The sequence below is a fragment of the Nematolebias whitei genome, chromosome 3, assembly GCF_014905685.2.
Source record: "Nematolebias whitei isolate Nwh7 chromosome 3, NemWhi1, whole genome shotgun sequence".
NCBI classification, from domain to species: Eukaryota; Metazoa; Chordata; class Actinopteri; order Cyprinodontiformes; family Rivulidae; genus Nematolebias; species Nematolebias whitei.
Window position 1 is genome coordinate 1,987,583 of NC_056500.1, and position 14,935 is coordinate 2,002,517.

A 14,935-nucleotide genomic window follows, 5' to 3' on the forward strand; every position below is an offset into this window, starting at 1 on the left:
TCATCATCATCATCATCATCATCATCATCATCATCATCATCATCATCTTCATCATCATTAATCATAGTTTATATTACACCGTTCATGAAACACAAGGACATGCTACATAAATATTTTTCTTCTTTCGGCTGCTCCTTCTTCAGTGAACAAACTCACACGAAGACTCGGTGACTGTTTTTACACCAGATGTTCTTCTGGACACCACAGACCGAGCTGCCACAGCCTGTGTGGAGCAGAGAGCTGCATGTAGGGCACCCGAGGGAGCAGATGGTGGGGGTTGAGGGCCTTGCTCAAGGGCCCAGAGTGAGGCAAATGAGGGTGGAGGCAGGTGTGGGTGCTTCACCTTCCCCACCCGCATTTTGATGTTGTTGGTACCGGGAGTTGAACCAGTGATCTTCCAATCACAGGCCCACCTTCTCTAACCTCTGTTCCACCACTCCCAACGCTACATAAATAGTAAAATGTTACAAAAAGACTGAAACAAATAAATTTAATAAAAACTATTAAATTAAAGGTTCAGATAAAAAACAATAAATGAGAAATAAAAACAAATGAGAGTCAGTTCTGAGAGATGTGAGAAAAAAAGAGGTTGGAAGAAGAATTGTGATTTGAGCATGGAGGACAGTCCTGGTCCAAACAGGATGTGATGAAACACAAAGTCCAGCAGGAGTCGAGAGAAGGCTGCAAAACGAAAAAGGCAGATTGTGTTACAGATTTGATGTGGGACTGAAAGGAGAGAGTGGTGTCCAGAACAACGCCATGGTTCTGAGCCTCAGAGAACCAGCAGGGGGGTGGGAGGTTGTTCTTGTAGATTTCAGGATCATTGGCATACAAGGAGAGTTTGAGTCCATGGTGGTAGATGTCACTAGAAGGATAGATTATGGTAAAAATGAGAGGTCTAAGTACACAGCCTTGAGTCCTTACAAAGTTTAGGGTAGACACATTTTTCAGGAGTGTTGCAGAGTTGCCTGAAGCCATTGAGATTAATGGATCCAAAGTGGGTTTCTTGATTACAGAGGTCCAAGGGACCTGTTTAAGGTATCCTGAGGACAGTGGTATCAGAGGTTCAGGGGAGCTAAACCAGGATTCCTGAAGACAATTCAGTTTATTTCTACAGCACTAGTTCACAACAAAGTTGTCTCAGGGACTTTACAGGAACATTCACATAAAAGCCAATTAGTAAAGTTCTCTATCTGAGGAATCCAGGAGACAAGATGAATCTTGGCTTCGTTGCAGTCTCCCATCCTGAGCAAGCACAGTGGAGACAGTGGAAAGAAAAACTCCCTTTAACAGGAAGAAACCTCCAGCAGAACCAGGATCAGGACAAGAGACCATCTGCTTTGACCGGCTGGATGAGAGGACAGGAAGGAGAGACGGACAAGCACAGAATGGTAGGTCCAGATATAGGTCCAGGTCCAGATATAGGTCCAGATATAGATCCAGATATAGGTCCAGGTCCAGGTACAGGTCTAGGTCCAGATATAGGTCCAAGTCCAGATATAGGTCCAGGTACTGATATAGGTCCAAGTCCAGATATAGGTCCAGGTCCAGATATAGGTCCAGGTCCAGATATAGGTCCAGGTCCAGATATAGGTCCAAGTCCAGATATAGGTCCAGGTCCAGATATGGGTCCAGGTCCAGGTACAAATATAGGTCCAAGTCCAGATATAGGTCCAGGTCCAGATATAGGTCCAGGTCCAGATATAGGTCCAGGTGTACCTGAAAGACAAAAACATGTTAAAGATAGAAAAAATAATGACAAATACAAAACAGGTTGAGCAGAGTAAGTAAAGACAGTAGCAGAGAGGGGACATGAGGTCAGTTTGTCCTCCAGCAGTCTGAGCCTATAGCAGCAGAACTAAGGGACAGCTCAGGAAACCCAAGCCGACCCTAACTATAGGATTTATCTAAAAGGAATGGTATCAGAGATCCAAAAGATCTAGTCCATGTTTCCTGAGGACAGAGTTGTCAGAGGTCCTGGTGCTCTACAGGACAGATGTCCCAGGGATCTAAACCAGGTTAACTGAGGACAAATGTGTCAGAGGTCCAGTGCTTAACAGGGACCAGACCTGACGACAGTCATGAGTTCAGGTGTTTGTGGACTCTGACCCTGGATCAGAAGCATCTTGTTTACAGGTTCTCTGCAGAAACACTTGTTTACTCTTTTGTTGATCTGTTTCTGTCACAAGTAAAAAGCTCAAAAGTGGAGAAGACAAACGGATGAAGTGACGGCAGAGCTGATGAGAGCGCAGCTGAAAAAGCGACAGCTGGATAATCCTCCACTGATCAAAGACCGAACCCTAAATAGATGTTTGTGAAGGATTTGACTTCTTCAGCTCAAATACCGCAGCACCGACAAATAAAAAGAGCTGCAGGATGGAAATGAACCACAGCTCTCCGAGGAGACCAAGCTCTGATGTAACACAAAGAAATCAGTGTTTTCTTCTGCTTGTCAAAGACCACAAAGACGGAAAGACGGAGTCTCGCAGGAGACCAGAAGAGTTCTTGTAGAGTTGGTTTTATCTGCAGTCCCTGATCAGCACCAGGAACTGTTCAAACCTCCACTGTCCCACCACCTTCTGAATATCAATGATCTGATGTCCTCACAGCACCACATGTCGGATCTGCTGACTCTTCCCATTCCTCATACATAAACCTGAACCCTGGACTCAGAAACCTGAACCCTGGACTCAGAAACCTGAACCCTGGACTCAGACACATAAGTGTGAGAACAACAAGACCAAACCTGGTTAGGGTTCACACCTGGCACTAACATCTGTCCTGAGCAGACAGACTGAACCTGAATGGAGATAAATCCAGATGTGAATGACCACAAGGCGATATGAAAATGTTTCAGAACCCAGAACCACTTGAGAAGACCTCTGGATCCTTTGATTCACCAAGTTTAATAATGTGAACACCACCAGGATCTGTGGGGGTGGACAAAATGGAGTAGTTGAAGAAAAGCATGCTGGGTAAAAAATCAGTGATTCCTGCTGTTTTCTGGAGAGCAGAACGGGGTGGGGCAGCACCCAGCAGCCTTTCAGGCAGGAACACAGAGTAAAAAGTAAGCCTCAGACAAACAGTCTCTGTGTGAAAACTAGAAATCAGAAAAAAGGAAACCGTTTTTGAACTTTGGTGTTTTGAACCATTTTGGCGTGACTGCCTTAGAGGAGTTGACGGGGGAGAGGGCGGCCCCCCCAGAAACCTTCTTTTTCACTATTGGAGTGAGGCGCTTGTGGGACTCCAGTTTGTTTGTGGCTCCTCGTACTGAAGAAGTCATTTGGATGAAGGATGAAACGTCCACGACCTGACTGAACGTTGCAGGATTTGCTACCTGGATTAGTGAGCATGAACTCTGGTGAACTTTTTGACCTGTGAGCAGCAGCAGGTTCTGATGGTACCATGGGTTCTGTTTGATGGTTCTACAGGGTTTGGTGGAGGAGACATGGCAAGTTAAAAAGAGCCTTCACTTCCTGTTTGGAGGAGAAAACTGTAAGCTCAGATACAGTGGAAGTTTAAAATTAAGCATTTTAAACTTTACCGACGATCTTTAGTTTTACTTTCACGATTGAAACATAGTTTGTTTAGTTTCTTCTTCAGTGTTTAAGAATTATTATTTCAAATGTCTGGCTCTTCCGTTTAAAGGACTTTTCACTTCTTGTTCTTCAGTTGATTTCTCTTTGACCAGTAGCTTTGAGAGCGCCACCTTCAGGCCGACGTGAGCGGAGCAACAAGGAAGGAGAGACGGGATCTTTTTATTTTCCTTCAGAGACACACGAGCTTTGAAGCTGCTCGTGTGTCAGCCAGCAATTAAATCTGCTTCATGAAAAGATTAGTGTGTTCACTCAGAGCACGAGGGTTCACAGGGTGAGGAGGGGGGAGGAAAAGAGAGACAACACAGATTTTACTATCAACATCTGCAGCATCTGCTGGAATCTAATGTGTGTGTGTAGAATGGGTTCTGTTCTGGTTCTGCATCTCCAGCGTCCAGCTGCAGAGGTCAGACCATCATCATTTTCATCCTTTTCAGTCAGTTCCAGAACCAGAACCAGAACCCCTCATGGTTTGGTGAGCTCAGACAGATGGGTCAAAGGTCAGAACGTGCTGCTGCGGATCAGCTGATCTTTGTGATGACATCATGTCAGGAAGCCGATAGATCTTCTTGGAACTCTCAGCCTAATTCTGGACCAGAACCTGGGAAATGTTGTGGACCTGAGAGCCACGTTTGTGAAATGCTACAGTGTTGCATTCTGGGAGATGTAGAATCTCCTGACTGTTAGTGAAGGGAGAGTTTTGTTGGATCTGGGACAGGTTCTGACTGACTCGTCTTCAGAATCTTCGCTCTGTCTCCTGCAGGTCCATAAAGGGAGTGGACCTGCAGCAGTGGAGCACGTATGGAGTGAACAGGATCACTCTTAAATTCTGATGAGCCAGTGACGCTCAGTGGTTCTGTTTGTTGGTTCCTCTGTGCTGCTGCATGTGAAAACGCTTCAGAACATTGAGCCTCGTGCGCGTCGTGTTCAGAGTGAAGACGTGAGGAGAATCTCACGTGTTCCTGTCGGAGGAGCGCTGCAGAGCTTCCACTTTCATCCTGAGACGCGTTCCCTTTGATCTGCTTCCCGCTCAGCAAACGAGGCGAAGCAGCAGCTGGAGGAGCAACTCTCCTCCAGCATCAACAGAACCACTCGTCTGCAGCCGGCCCGGTTCGATGAACCTGGGTCAGGGCCGCAGGACCCGAGTACCACAGTCTGATCCACAGTGAGAGCAGATAATCACTCACTCTCTTTGCTGATGTCAGAACTAACAGCAGGGCTGTTTAAAATGACAGAAGTTTAAGTGAAACCTGATCTAAAGGCTCAAAAGGAGCTTTGATCAGAGCGTGCAGGACCATCATTAGGTCCCACTATGAAGCTAGTGGACGTGACACAGGTCTGTGTCTCCGTACACCTTTCAGAAAACGCTTCATCAGCCGGTGGTTAAAAACTGTTCTGTCACTGAAAACCTCAAGAAAGGAAGAAATAGCCGCAGCATAAGTTTTAATTGTGCTAAATGCTAAATTTCTGTCCATCAGTTGCTGTAGAAATGACAGCACGCCACCTAGTGGACATGAGATGGCCTCCACGCCTTTCTCTGCGCACCAGCGCTGAAAAACTGTCCACTTGATGTGTGCAGCGTTGTGGAAGAAGCTCATGTGCCCTGAAACGTACGCACCACATCCTGTGGGAGGCCCATTTTTTCTAAACGGATCTGTTCATTGGACAGACCCAAAGATGCTGACCTATTTCTGGGTAGCTCCTGATTGCTCTTCCTGCCTGGAGGAGAGCGTCCTCCCTCCACGGCAGTTTCCACGGCCGACCCGACACCAGTCACTGCAGATTCGGGAACCACAGGGCACTTATACACTCGGGAGCTACGAGGATGACTGACAGCTTTTCCTCCCGGACCCAGTCCAGGGTCCGTGGTATCAGTGGGACTGGAGGGAACACATAAAGGAGCATTTTCGGCCACGGGCTGTGAGCGAAGGCATCCACTCCTAACAGTGGGTCGTCTCGTGGGCTCAGTGAGAACCATAATTGACACTGGGCATTCTGACAGATCCACTGCTGCTCGGCCGAACCTGCTCCAAAATCTGAGAGATCAGCTCGGGATGGAGGCTCTAGTCTCTGTGGCGGGGACCGCCCCTCGACATTATGTCTGCTCCCCTGTTCAAGACACCGGGAATGTACACTGCTCTGATGGAGAGCAGGTTTTTCTGTGCCCAACACAGCAGCTGTCTCACGATGCGTAACGGTTGGGCTGAGCGCACGCCTCCCTGATGGTTTATGTAAGCTGCCGTCACTCTGATGTCAGAACATGCTGATCTCGCAGCAGAGGAGCAAAATGCTGAGTCACGTTCCAAACCGTGAGAAGTTCTAGAACATTTATGTGAAACAACATGTGGTCCGGCCACTGTGCTCCCACTGCTTGGGACAGACCTGTTCTTCCCCAGCCTGACAGGGATGTGTCTGTGAAAACTGAGACATGTGATGTAGGCCTGCTGTTGGGAACTCCCTCTGACAGAATGAGGGGGTTTCCCCAGTGATTCAGGTTGGTTCCCACGGAGGGGGGCACAGAGACCATCTGCCTTTTCTGGCACACAAGATCTATGCGCAGGCAGGCAAACCATCTCTTAATGCGTCTCATGTGAAGCAGGCCCAGCGGAACCATGACGTGAGCCGATGACGTCATTCCCAGAAGTCGCATGACAGACAAAGCTGTCACTATGCTGCAGGGTTTGACATGGTGGAGCTGAGCTGACAGAGAGTCGGCTCTCAGCTGTGATAAACGAGCTCTCATTGTGGTTGAGTTTAGCTCCACTTCCAGATAAACAATCATGTGGGACGGGAGAATGGAACTCTTTTCCCAATTTATAGAAAAAACCCAGGTTTAGCAGGTGTAACTTCAGCATTTTGGTCTGTGCGACTGCTTCCTGTCTGGATCGAGCTAATAAAAGCAGATCATCCAGATAAAAAATAATTCTCATTCCTGCCCTGTGTAATGGCTGCAGAGCCGTCTCCACGCATTTCGAGAACATGCATGGGGCGAGGGAATAACTGAACGGTAACCTGTTGTACTGATACAGAATCCCCTGGAAGGAGAAACGCAGGAATTTCCTGTGTTTCGGAATTATGGGAATGTGAAAATATGTGTCCTTCAGATCTATGGAGATGAACCAGTCGTTCTGGTGAACTTTCTCTAGCAGCTGTTTGATTGTCAGCATGTGCAATTGTCTCGCCATGATCGATTGGTTGAACATGGACAGGTCGAGAATGGGTCCATCCCTTCGGGTTTTTTTTGGAACCAGGAAGTAGCGGGAGTAAAACCCCGTGTTTTCCTCTCCGTCGGGAACTCTGGAAATTACGTTTTTCATCAGGAGTTCCTGAACTTCTGACTGGAGAGACGAGCTCTGTTCTGGAGATGACAGAACCATCTCTGAAAGGTGGGGGTTGAGCTGCGAACTGCAGCGTGTAACCCCTGCTGATCAGACGGTCCATCTATCTGTCCAGGGAACACACTCGCTGCCACTCTGAGTAATGGTCGAGGAGCAGGCACGCGTTTTTGTGTTGTGTCATGTTTCTCATGGAGATCAACCAGGCTAAAACCCCTGCCACCGTCACCTGCTCCGGAGATTTTCCTGAGGAGACCCAAGGGGGTGGGGGGTGGGGGGGGGCTCTGACAGAAAGGGCTGTATGTGCACCTCTGTGCTGAGCTCTGGCTGCGGGCTCATGTTAGCGCTGAGGTGAGCCGGCGCACACTGAGAGGAGGCGTGAACGCTTTTTGAATGAGACGCTGTTTCGATGGAGGCTGCAGCTGTTGTGGAGAAACACATTTACTCCCGCTGCGCGGTGAGTGAACAGAAACAACAGAAAATAAAACCGTCTCTGGCTGAAAGCGAGGGATTTTACCGGACTCGGTCTGCTGAAAAACATAATTTTAGCTGATGTGACAGATGAGTGTTTTGTGCGATTTACCAAACTGCATCCTCCAGCATTTTTGACATGCTATAGGCCAGCAGGGCGATGTTGTTTTTCGCCGTGGCCACCTGGAATGAGCACTGGTGAGCTCGGTTGGAGAACTTTGTCACCATCTGGTCATGCTTCCCTGGAGGGACAGGTTGCTGATCCATCCTAGAAGCTTTTGCCCCAAACGCCTCCACCAAGCTTGGCTCCAGGAGGAAACTGAGGGAAAACTCTGTTTGGTAAAATCCTCCACTCTAGTGATGGGGCAAAGGTGGAGACGGGTGCCCTCAGCTTGCTGGCTCAGCTGCAGCTCCGTTCCAGTATGACGTCACAGCTGGAAAGCAGGACCAGATGGGGTCAGGGCGACGAGATGAGGCAGAGCCAAACCTTCCCGCCAGATCATCCGATTGAGGCGGAGGAAGTAGAGGGACGGAAAGTCCCTTTGTGTCAGCAGCCTCCTGGATTATGTCGGGCAGCTCTAGAGGAGGGCGCCGACGGCTGGGAGCGGTGTGGTCACCGACATGGGAAGACCCGAGGTGGCTGAGCATCTGCTCAACCGCTCTTCTTCTGTCACTATGCTCTCCAGGAGGGAGGGGGCAGCGGGGTTGCTACCCGCATCGCCTTTCTCTGAGGATCATCAAATTCACTGCGCGACTCTGCGTCAAAAAAGGCGATGGCGTCGTCCAGCGAGTAGTGTCCCACCACAGAAAAACACTCGGCAAGGCTGCTGCCAGCATCGCCTTTTTCAGAGGAATCATCCAATTCACCGTGTGGAAATGAGTTAAAAAAGACAATGGCATTGTCCAGCGAGTAGCGGCCCGCCACAGAAAAACACTCCTCAGCACTTAACTTGAACAAGGCTGCTCGTCTCTGTTTCTCCTCGGGAGGAGCTCACAGTGACGGCAGGAGGTGGTGAGGTCGGTGTGGCGGAGACCCAGGCATCCTTCGCAAATGTTGTGCTGGTCAAAGCTTATGATGTAGCCGGTCTGGCAGGATGGGCACAGGCGGATGGTGCTGGTGCTGGTGCTGGACATCTTCTTCCTTCTGCAGTGCTAGCTGGCTGAAGAAAAAATGGGAGCTGATTGTCCCAGTCTCACCGTAATTTATACGGACCGGGGGTGGGGCCCACACAGCCAGTGGGCACGGACTAAAGTTTTCAGTGCTGCACGCGAAGGGGATAAACCCACTAGTGATAGCCTAAAGGGCGAAGCCTATACGAAATAGAACAGTGCTCTTGCTGGCACTGGTGTCTACGAAGCATGTAGGCGAAATTAATATTTTATCAATACACCCATGTTGCACAAAGTTCTCTCTAGACAAGATTAGGGTGATTTGACTCCCAAACTGTGCTTTTGAGCCTAAAGTGGTTGGATTCTACTCTCCAAAAGTTAGTGGGTTTTTCAGTCTCCCTCCTTTCTTCTCAAAGGAGCAGGAGAGGTTACACAAGTTCTGCCCAGTATGTGGCTTGCACATCTACTTGGACAGGACAAAACTTGTCAGGAAGAGTGACCAACCATTTTTTTCCTGGACTAAGAATCATTTTGGAAAACCGGTAACAAAACAGTGGTTTTCCCTCTGGACCACGGGTACGATTGCCTTAGGCTACATTTCAAAAGGACTGCAGTCTCCAGAGGGCCTACATGCCCATTCTACTAGAGGCTTAAGCTCTTTATGGGCCTCGCTTAAGGGGGATCCTTTCGGGAGATCTGTACCGCAGCAAGTTGGGCTTCTCTTCACACGTTTACTCGGCCTTATAGACTTGATGTCACATTATCATCTCTGTCTCATTCAATGTAGCACTAAGTGCCCAGGAGAATTGAAATTAGCTGGCAGGTAACATGAAATCTGCTGAGCAATTCAGGATTCAGTATATTTTCGTTCCCAATGTGAGACACGAAACAAATGCTATGAAAGAGAATGTTAGGTTACTGTCGTAACCCCGGTTCTCTGAGTAGCATGAGTGAGTCTCTCACCAAGTCAACCTCCTTGTTCTAAAGTTGCGAGTAAGAGGTGAACATTTTTGAATAAACTGTCAGTGCCGCAGCGTCAGCCCTATATATAGGGGGATGGCCCTGCCCTGCTTGACACTGACATGCTTATTTCCAGCCAATCCTGGTTGGTGTAATGTAATAGGAGCTTCTGATGAGGTCACACTGAGGGTGTTCCCATTGTGAGAAACTCACGCATGCTACTCAGAGAACCGGGGTTACGACAGTAACCTAAAGTTTTTGAACCCTGTGTAGAGATTTTCGGGGTATCCCCCATTGAGGTGTCAAAAGCCCTCGCTGAGGTGTGAAAGCACATGCACACTACAGGCGTACATGTGGACCAATGGCATATTTCTATCAACAACAATCGCATTGGAGAATAACAAATTGCTTTTTGTGCAACGACTAATGGAATGTATTTTCTCTTAGTAGGTCTTGTAATTAATCTACGCCAGCATGTAGGTGCTGTGACCGACATTTGTGTTGGGAAGAGATGCCAGCCGGGTCAATTTCAAAATCGCTATGTATTGAACGAGCCTATAGAGGCAGCCGTACATTTTACACATCGTGCTGGAGTATAACAAACTAAATGTGCTAAATAATAACAGTAACAATAATAAACAGTATTTATGTTGGTGGTGGGAGATGTAAGGAAGCTATCTGAGCTAAGTGAAGCTGTCTGGACATTATGTAATTCAAGTTATGTGATTAAACTTGGTTTATGATGTGAAACACATCACATGTTATTAAAGTTGAAAATGAAAACATCGGGTTTAATTTTTAGTTTTATTTATTCAACACCACAAACTGTATGTCACACAAACATTGATACATCCAACCCACCATCTCTCTCTTTAAGTTCCTCCTGCATGCTGAGGTGTATGCTCTCTTTTGTAACCGGTCTGCCTCAGGTGGGAGGATAGCTTCTCCTCTCAGGAAAAATAAACAATAAAATCTCGGTTGTTGTGTAACCAAAGTAAACACAAGCAAAACATTATCAAGAACATGGATTTACCTGCTGTAGCGGCTACTAATTACCCCTGGGGTAGGAAGCCCGACATAATCTTCGTCAGTGCTGGTTCGCTCATCATCCGGTGTCGGGCTGTTAGACGAAGCAGTCCCTATTGGCATCAAATCCGTCGACTCATCTCCAAAATCCGGCTTTAAGTTTTGTTGTTACTGGGCTTTAAGCCCAGAGGAAAGTCCTTAACGACAGTTGTCCCAGGCAGCATGCATGTGCTTTAGGTGAATGTACAAAATTCACAGTGCCACCTAATGACCTGTCATGGCAACTACAGTGGACTCGGGGAGGTTTTCTATGGTTACATGTAAACATCGAATGCGGTCATGTCAACGAGGATTTTTGTCCTCAAATCAACATTTGAAAAACTGCATTTCCCCCGTCGTGTCTGTGTACATGGGACTTAAATAACAGGAAAACAGAAGGGAGGTAAGTATAGATCCCTGAGGTACTCCACATGTGAGAGGCACTACAGGGGACTCAACAGCTCTAATACGAACACAAAAGCTTCTCTCTGTTAAACAGGATCTAAATCACTGTAGAGCAGGACCCTGAACGCTCCCTCAGTTCTCCAGATGAGACAGGAGGACCTGATGGTCCACTGTGTCGAAGGCAGCAGTTAGGTCCAACAGCATCAAAACTGCACAGTGACCAGAGTCTGTGGCTAAAGAAATAAGTAAAGTTTATTTATAGAGCGCTTTTCACAGACATAAAATTACAAAGTGATGTACAATAAAAATCGACGTTAAATTATACAAAGACTAAAACGAGCATAAGAAGCAGAATAAAATCATGACATAAAAGTGTGGGAGAGTAAAACCTCCACAGAGTCAGCAGAACAAAGCTGCTGGTCAAACTGGTCCACAGTCTGGGGGCCACTGGCTGAAAGGTCCTGTCCTCTTTAGTTTTCAGCTGCGTACGTGGAACATCCAAGAGGTTCTGTGACTGGGAGTGAAGGCCACGAGCAGCAGAGTGTTTGATCAAAGACACAGGAGCCATTTACAGCTCTGAACGTCAGCACAAGAACTTTAAAACTGATTCTAGACTCAACTGGGAACCAGTGCAGTGAATATAGAACCAGAGTGATGTGACTGGACCTACTGGATTTGGTGAGAAGTCTGGCAGCTGCGTTCTGTATCACTTGTACACGTGAAGCAGAAGACTTGTCCAGGCAGGTAAAAAGGACATCACAGCCGTCCAGACGTGATGACACAAAAGTGTGAATAATTTTCTCAAGGTCAACTCTGGAGACCAGAGGTCGTATTTTAGAAATGTTTCTTAAATGAAAGAAACAAGAACGGGAAATATCTCTAATGTGTGATGAAGAATGTCATTGGAAACTTTCAACAGTGCTGACTCAGTACCTGGATGAGCTTTAAAACCAGACTGAAAGACTTCAAGAAGGTTGTAAAATGTTAACTGGTTGTAAACTATTTTCTCCGTTTGAATAAAAGACAAAACATTTCAACAAAAAGAAACTGTCCAGAGGATCTGACTCAACTTTGTTGGAGTTTTTACGGATTATTGACCATGAACTTTGAACTTTTCTCCAAGATCTTGGACACGAAGGGCAGTTTTGTAATAGGCCTAAAATCTGACATCACTGTGGCGTCAAGAGCAGGCTGTCTAATCAGTGGTACCACAACCAGATGTTTAACACTCGCTGGTACCTGCGAGGTGTTGAAACAGATGTGGTTTCTGAACTCTGTTGAGCTTGTTGTTAAACGGAGCTTTACAAAGATTAAAAAGTTCAGAGAAATGGCAGATAAAACCAAGAACAATCTGCTGCACGTGCTTGATCCCACACGCACACAGTTTGATCTGCTGAGAAGGTAATCTCAGCTTTGACAAAAAGAAGCTGAACAAAAGAGAGAGGAAGAACAGTTCAGTCAAACTCTGTCAGAGCGTCGTCACGGAGACAACGTGACAACCGCTCAACCTGTCCTGAAACTTCCTGTGTTTCCATAGCAACAGAGACAGTCAGAAACAGTGATCTTTGAGGAAGCTGAAGAAGCTCCAGGATAACGGGTGCAGCTTAGGCCTCTTCTCTTCTCAGGTCCGATCCTCCTGTTGAAACCTTTTCTCCTGCTGGCACCACATCAGCTGGAGTTAAGCTGATGTTGGGTCAGCAGGGAGAGGCGCCACCGTGAAGCAATCAACCAGTTCAGCTGCAGTCACATACGACCTTCCTGTGACCTTCACGCTGCTGTCAGCAGCGTGCGCACATCGTGCACAGGGAGCCAATGAAAACGAGCCTCTCCTGATGTTCAGGCTGCATCATTTCGTCTCGGGTGGAGAAACTTCTGAACATCGTTGCTGCTTCAACTGAATGTTTCACAAACAACAAATAAACAAAAACAGACGCTGTCAGCTGTAAGAACACAAAGAAGATTAAAGTTCTTCTTTAAATCCTTCATGTGTTTGTTGCCTTCAGCTGTTTGAACAGCTGAAAGGTTCTGATGGCTCAGTTCAGCTCAGGTTTTCTCTAGGAGGAAAGAGAAAAAGACAGACTCACACGTTAAGAAAGAACTATTACAAATACAAACTATTCATTCATGACTATTCATTCAGAAAATGTGCAAAACATAATGGTACTTCCTCCAGTTATCTAACTGTTAACAATGGTGTACCACAAGGTTCAGTCTTAGGACCCACCCTCTTCACAACCTACATAAGTAATGTTACATCCTTACATTTCTATGCTGACGACACAGTTGTTTCTTGTCGAGCTAGAACCGTTGCTAATGTTTTTTCATCTTTTACAGTCTGCTTTCGACATCATCCAGTCAGACTTGTTCCGTCTCAAACTTGTCCTAAACGCTGACAAAACAAAAGGGATGTTTTTTTCAAACAGGAAGTTGGTTCCACAAGAGAGGAGCCTGAGAACTGAAAGATCTTCCTCACATTCTGCTTTTGGAAACTCTAGGAACCACAAGTAAACCTGCAGTCTGAGAGTGAAGTGCTCTGTTAGTAAAATATGGAACAATAAGATCTGTAATATAAGATGGAGCTAGGTTGTTGAGGGCTTTGTAGGTTAGAAGTAAGATTTTGAATTCTATTCTGGATTTGACAGGGAGCCAATGGAGAGAAGCTAAAACTGGAGAGAGATGATCTCTCCCAGTAACTCCAGTTAAGACTCTGGCAGCAGCATTTTGGATCAACTGAAGACGTTTTAAATAAATTTTATAAAAGAAGTATAAATCTAATTATCTCAGCTCAGAATCAGAGCTGACCTAACCTGAACCCATGGTTGACTTGTTTTCGGACCCAAGTGGACCAGAACCTATCTGGTCTCAGTTCATTGATCTCATCTTGGAGCGTAATGATCTGTCTGCCTTTTTACTTCATTATTCTTAAAGTTCAGATGAGTCCATTGTTTAGTCGGTTGAGGTTCTGGACCAGTTTTGAGTTTGCAGAGAAGAAAAACGACTTCCAAAGAGGTTTTGGATCAAATGATCTGGTTCTACACCAGTTATCTGACTTTTTATGCTGATGTTTATTTGAAGAACATTTTCATGTGTTACATCATCTGTTCTCCTGATTCTGTTTATTCTTTTATTTCATAGAACCGGTTCCACCTGCAGATGATGACCAGGGTTCCAGAGTCGGTTTTGTCCAATTTGCTGCTGACGGTTCTGCAGCGGTCCGGTTGGAGGGAGGGGACTGTGATTCTGTGCCGTGGCTGGGAGGAGGCTCACGGCCTTTTGCAGCTCCTGGACACTCAAAGCTTTGCATCATGGGACAATGTAGGCGGGGCCTCCTGGCACATGCGGGCCCTCCTGAACCTGACGCAGTCGGCCCACGACGACACACAGATCCGTGATTTCCTGTCCCGACACTTCAAACAGAACCAGGCCTTGCCGGCATCGGTGCTTCTGTTTGGTGCTGACCCACAGTGTGCTGCAGCAGTGCTGCGCAGCGCTCAGGACCTCGGTCTGACCTTACCCATGGTGCACTGGGTGCTGGGCCAGCCACTCAGCCCAGATGTTTTGCACACCATCGGACTGCCACTCGGCCTGCTGGCCTATGGAGAGGTGGACCAGAAACCACTCGAATTCTACATCAAAGATGCCCTGCAGCTCTTCACCAGAGCTGTCGCAGCAGCATCCGTGGTGAGGCCCGACCTGGCCCGGGTCCGAAACATGGTGACCTGCTCCAGTAAACCTGAGGTGACAGCATCAGGAGACCTCCTGTCCAGGTAGTTCTGTCACTTTGATGTGTGAGCCAGAAGAATGTGAACAAATTTGTTTCCAATGAAACTTCTCTATGTTAGATTCCAGAATGACAGGTTAACTCCAGATCAATTCCTGGTTAACTCCACGTTAACTCCACGTTAACTCCATATCAAGTCCAGGTTAACTCCAGATCAACTCAAGGTTAACTCTGGGTTAATTCAAAGTTAACTCCAGGTTAGCTCCAGGTTA

The 14,935-nt window shown here is 46.9% G+C and overlaps 1 protein-coding gene across 1 annotated transcript in view; it reads left to right on the forward strand.

Annotated features, from left to right (window-relative positions):
- Positions 1-14,935, forward strand: part of grin3bb (glutamate receptor, ionotropic, N-methyl-D-aspartate 3Bb) — a 41,760-nt gene that overhangs the window by 6,698 nt on the left and 20,127 nt on the right. Inside the window, exon 2 of the mRNA XM_037697765.1 lies at positions 14,078-14,709. Coding sequence (XP_037553693.1) covers positions 14,078-14,709 — 632 coding nt within the window. The remainder of the gene's footprint in view (positions 1-14,077; positions 14,710-14,935) is intronic.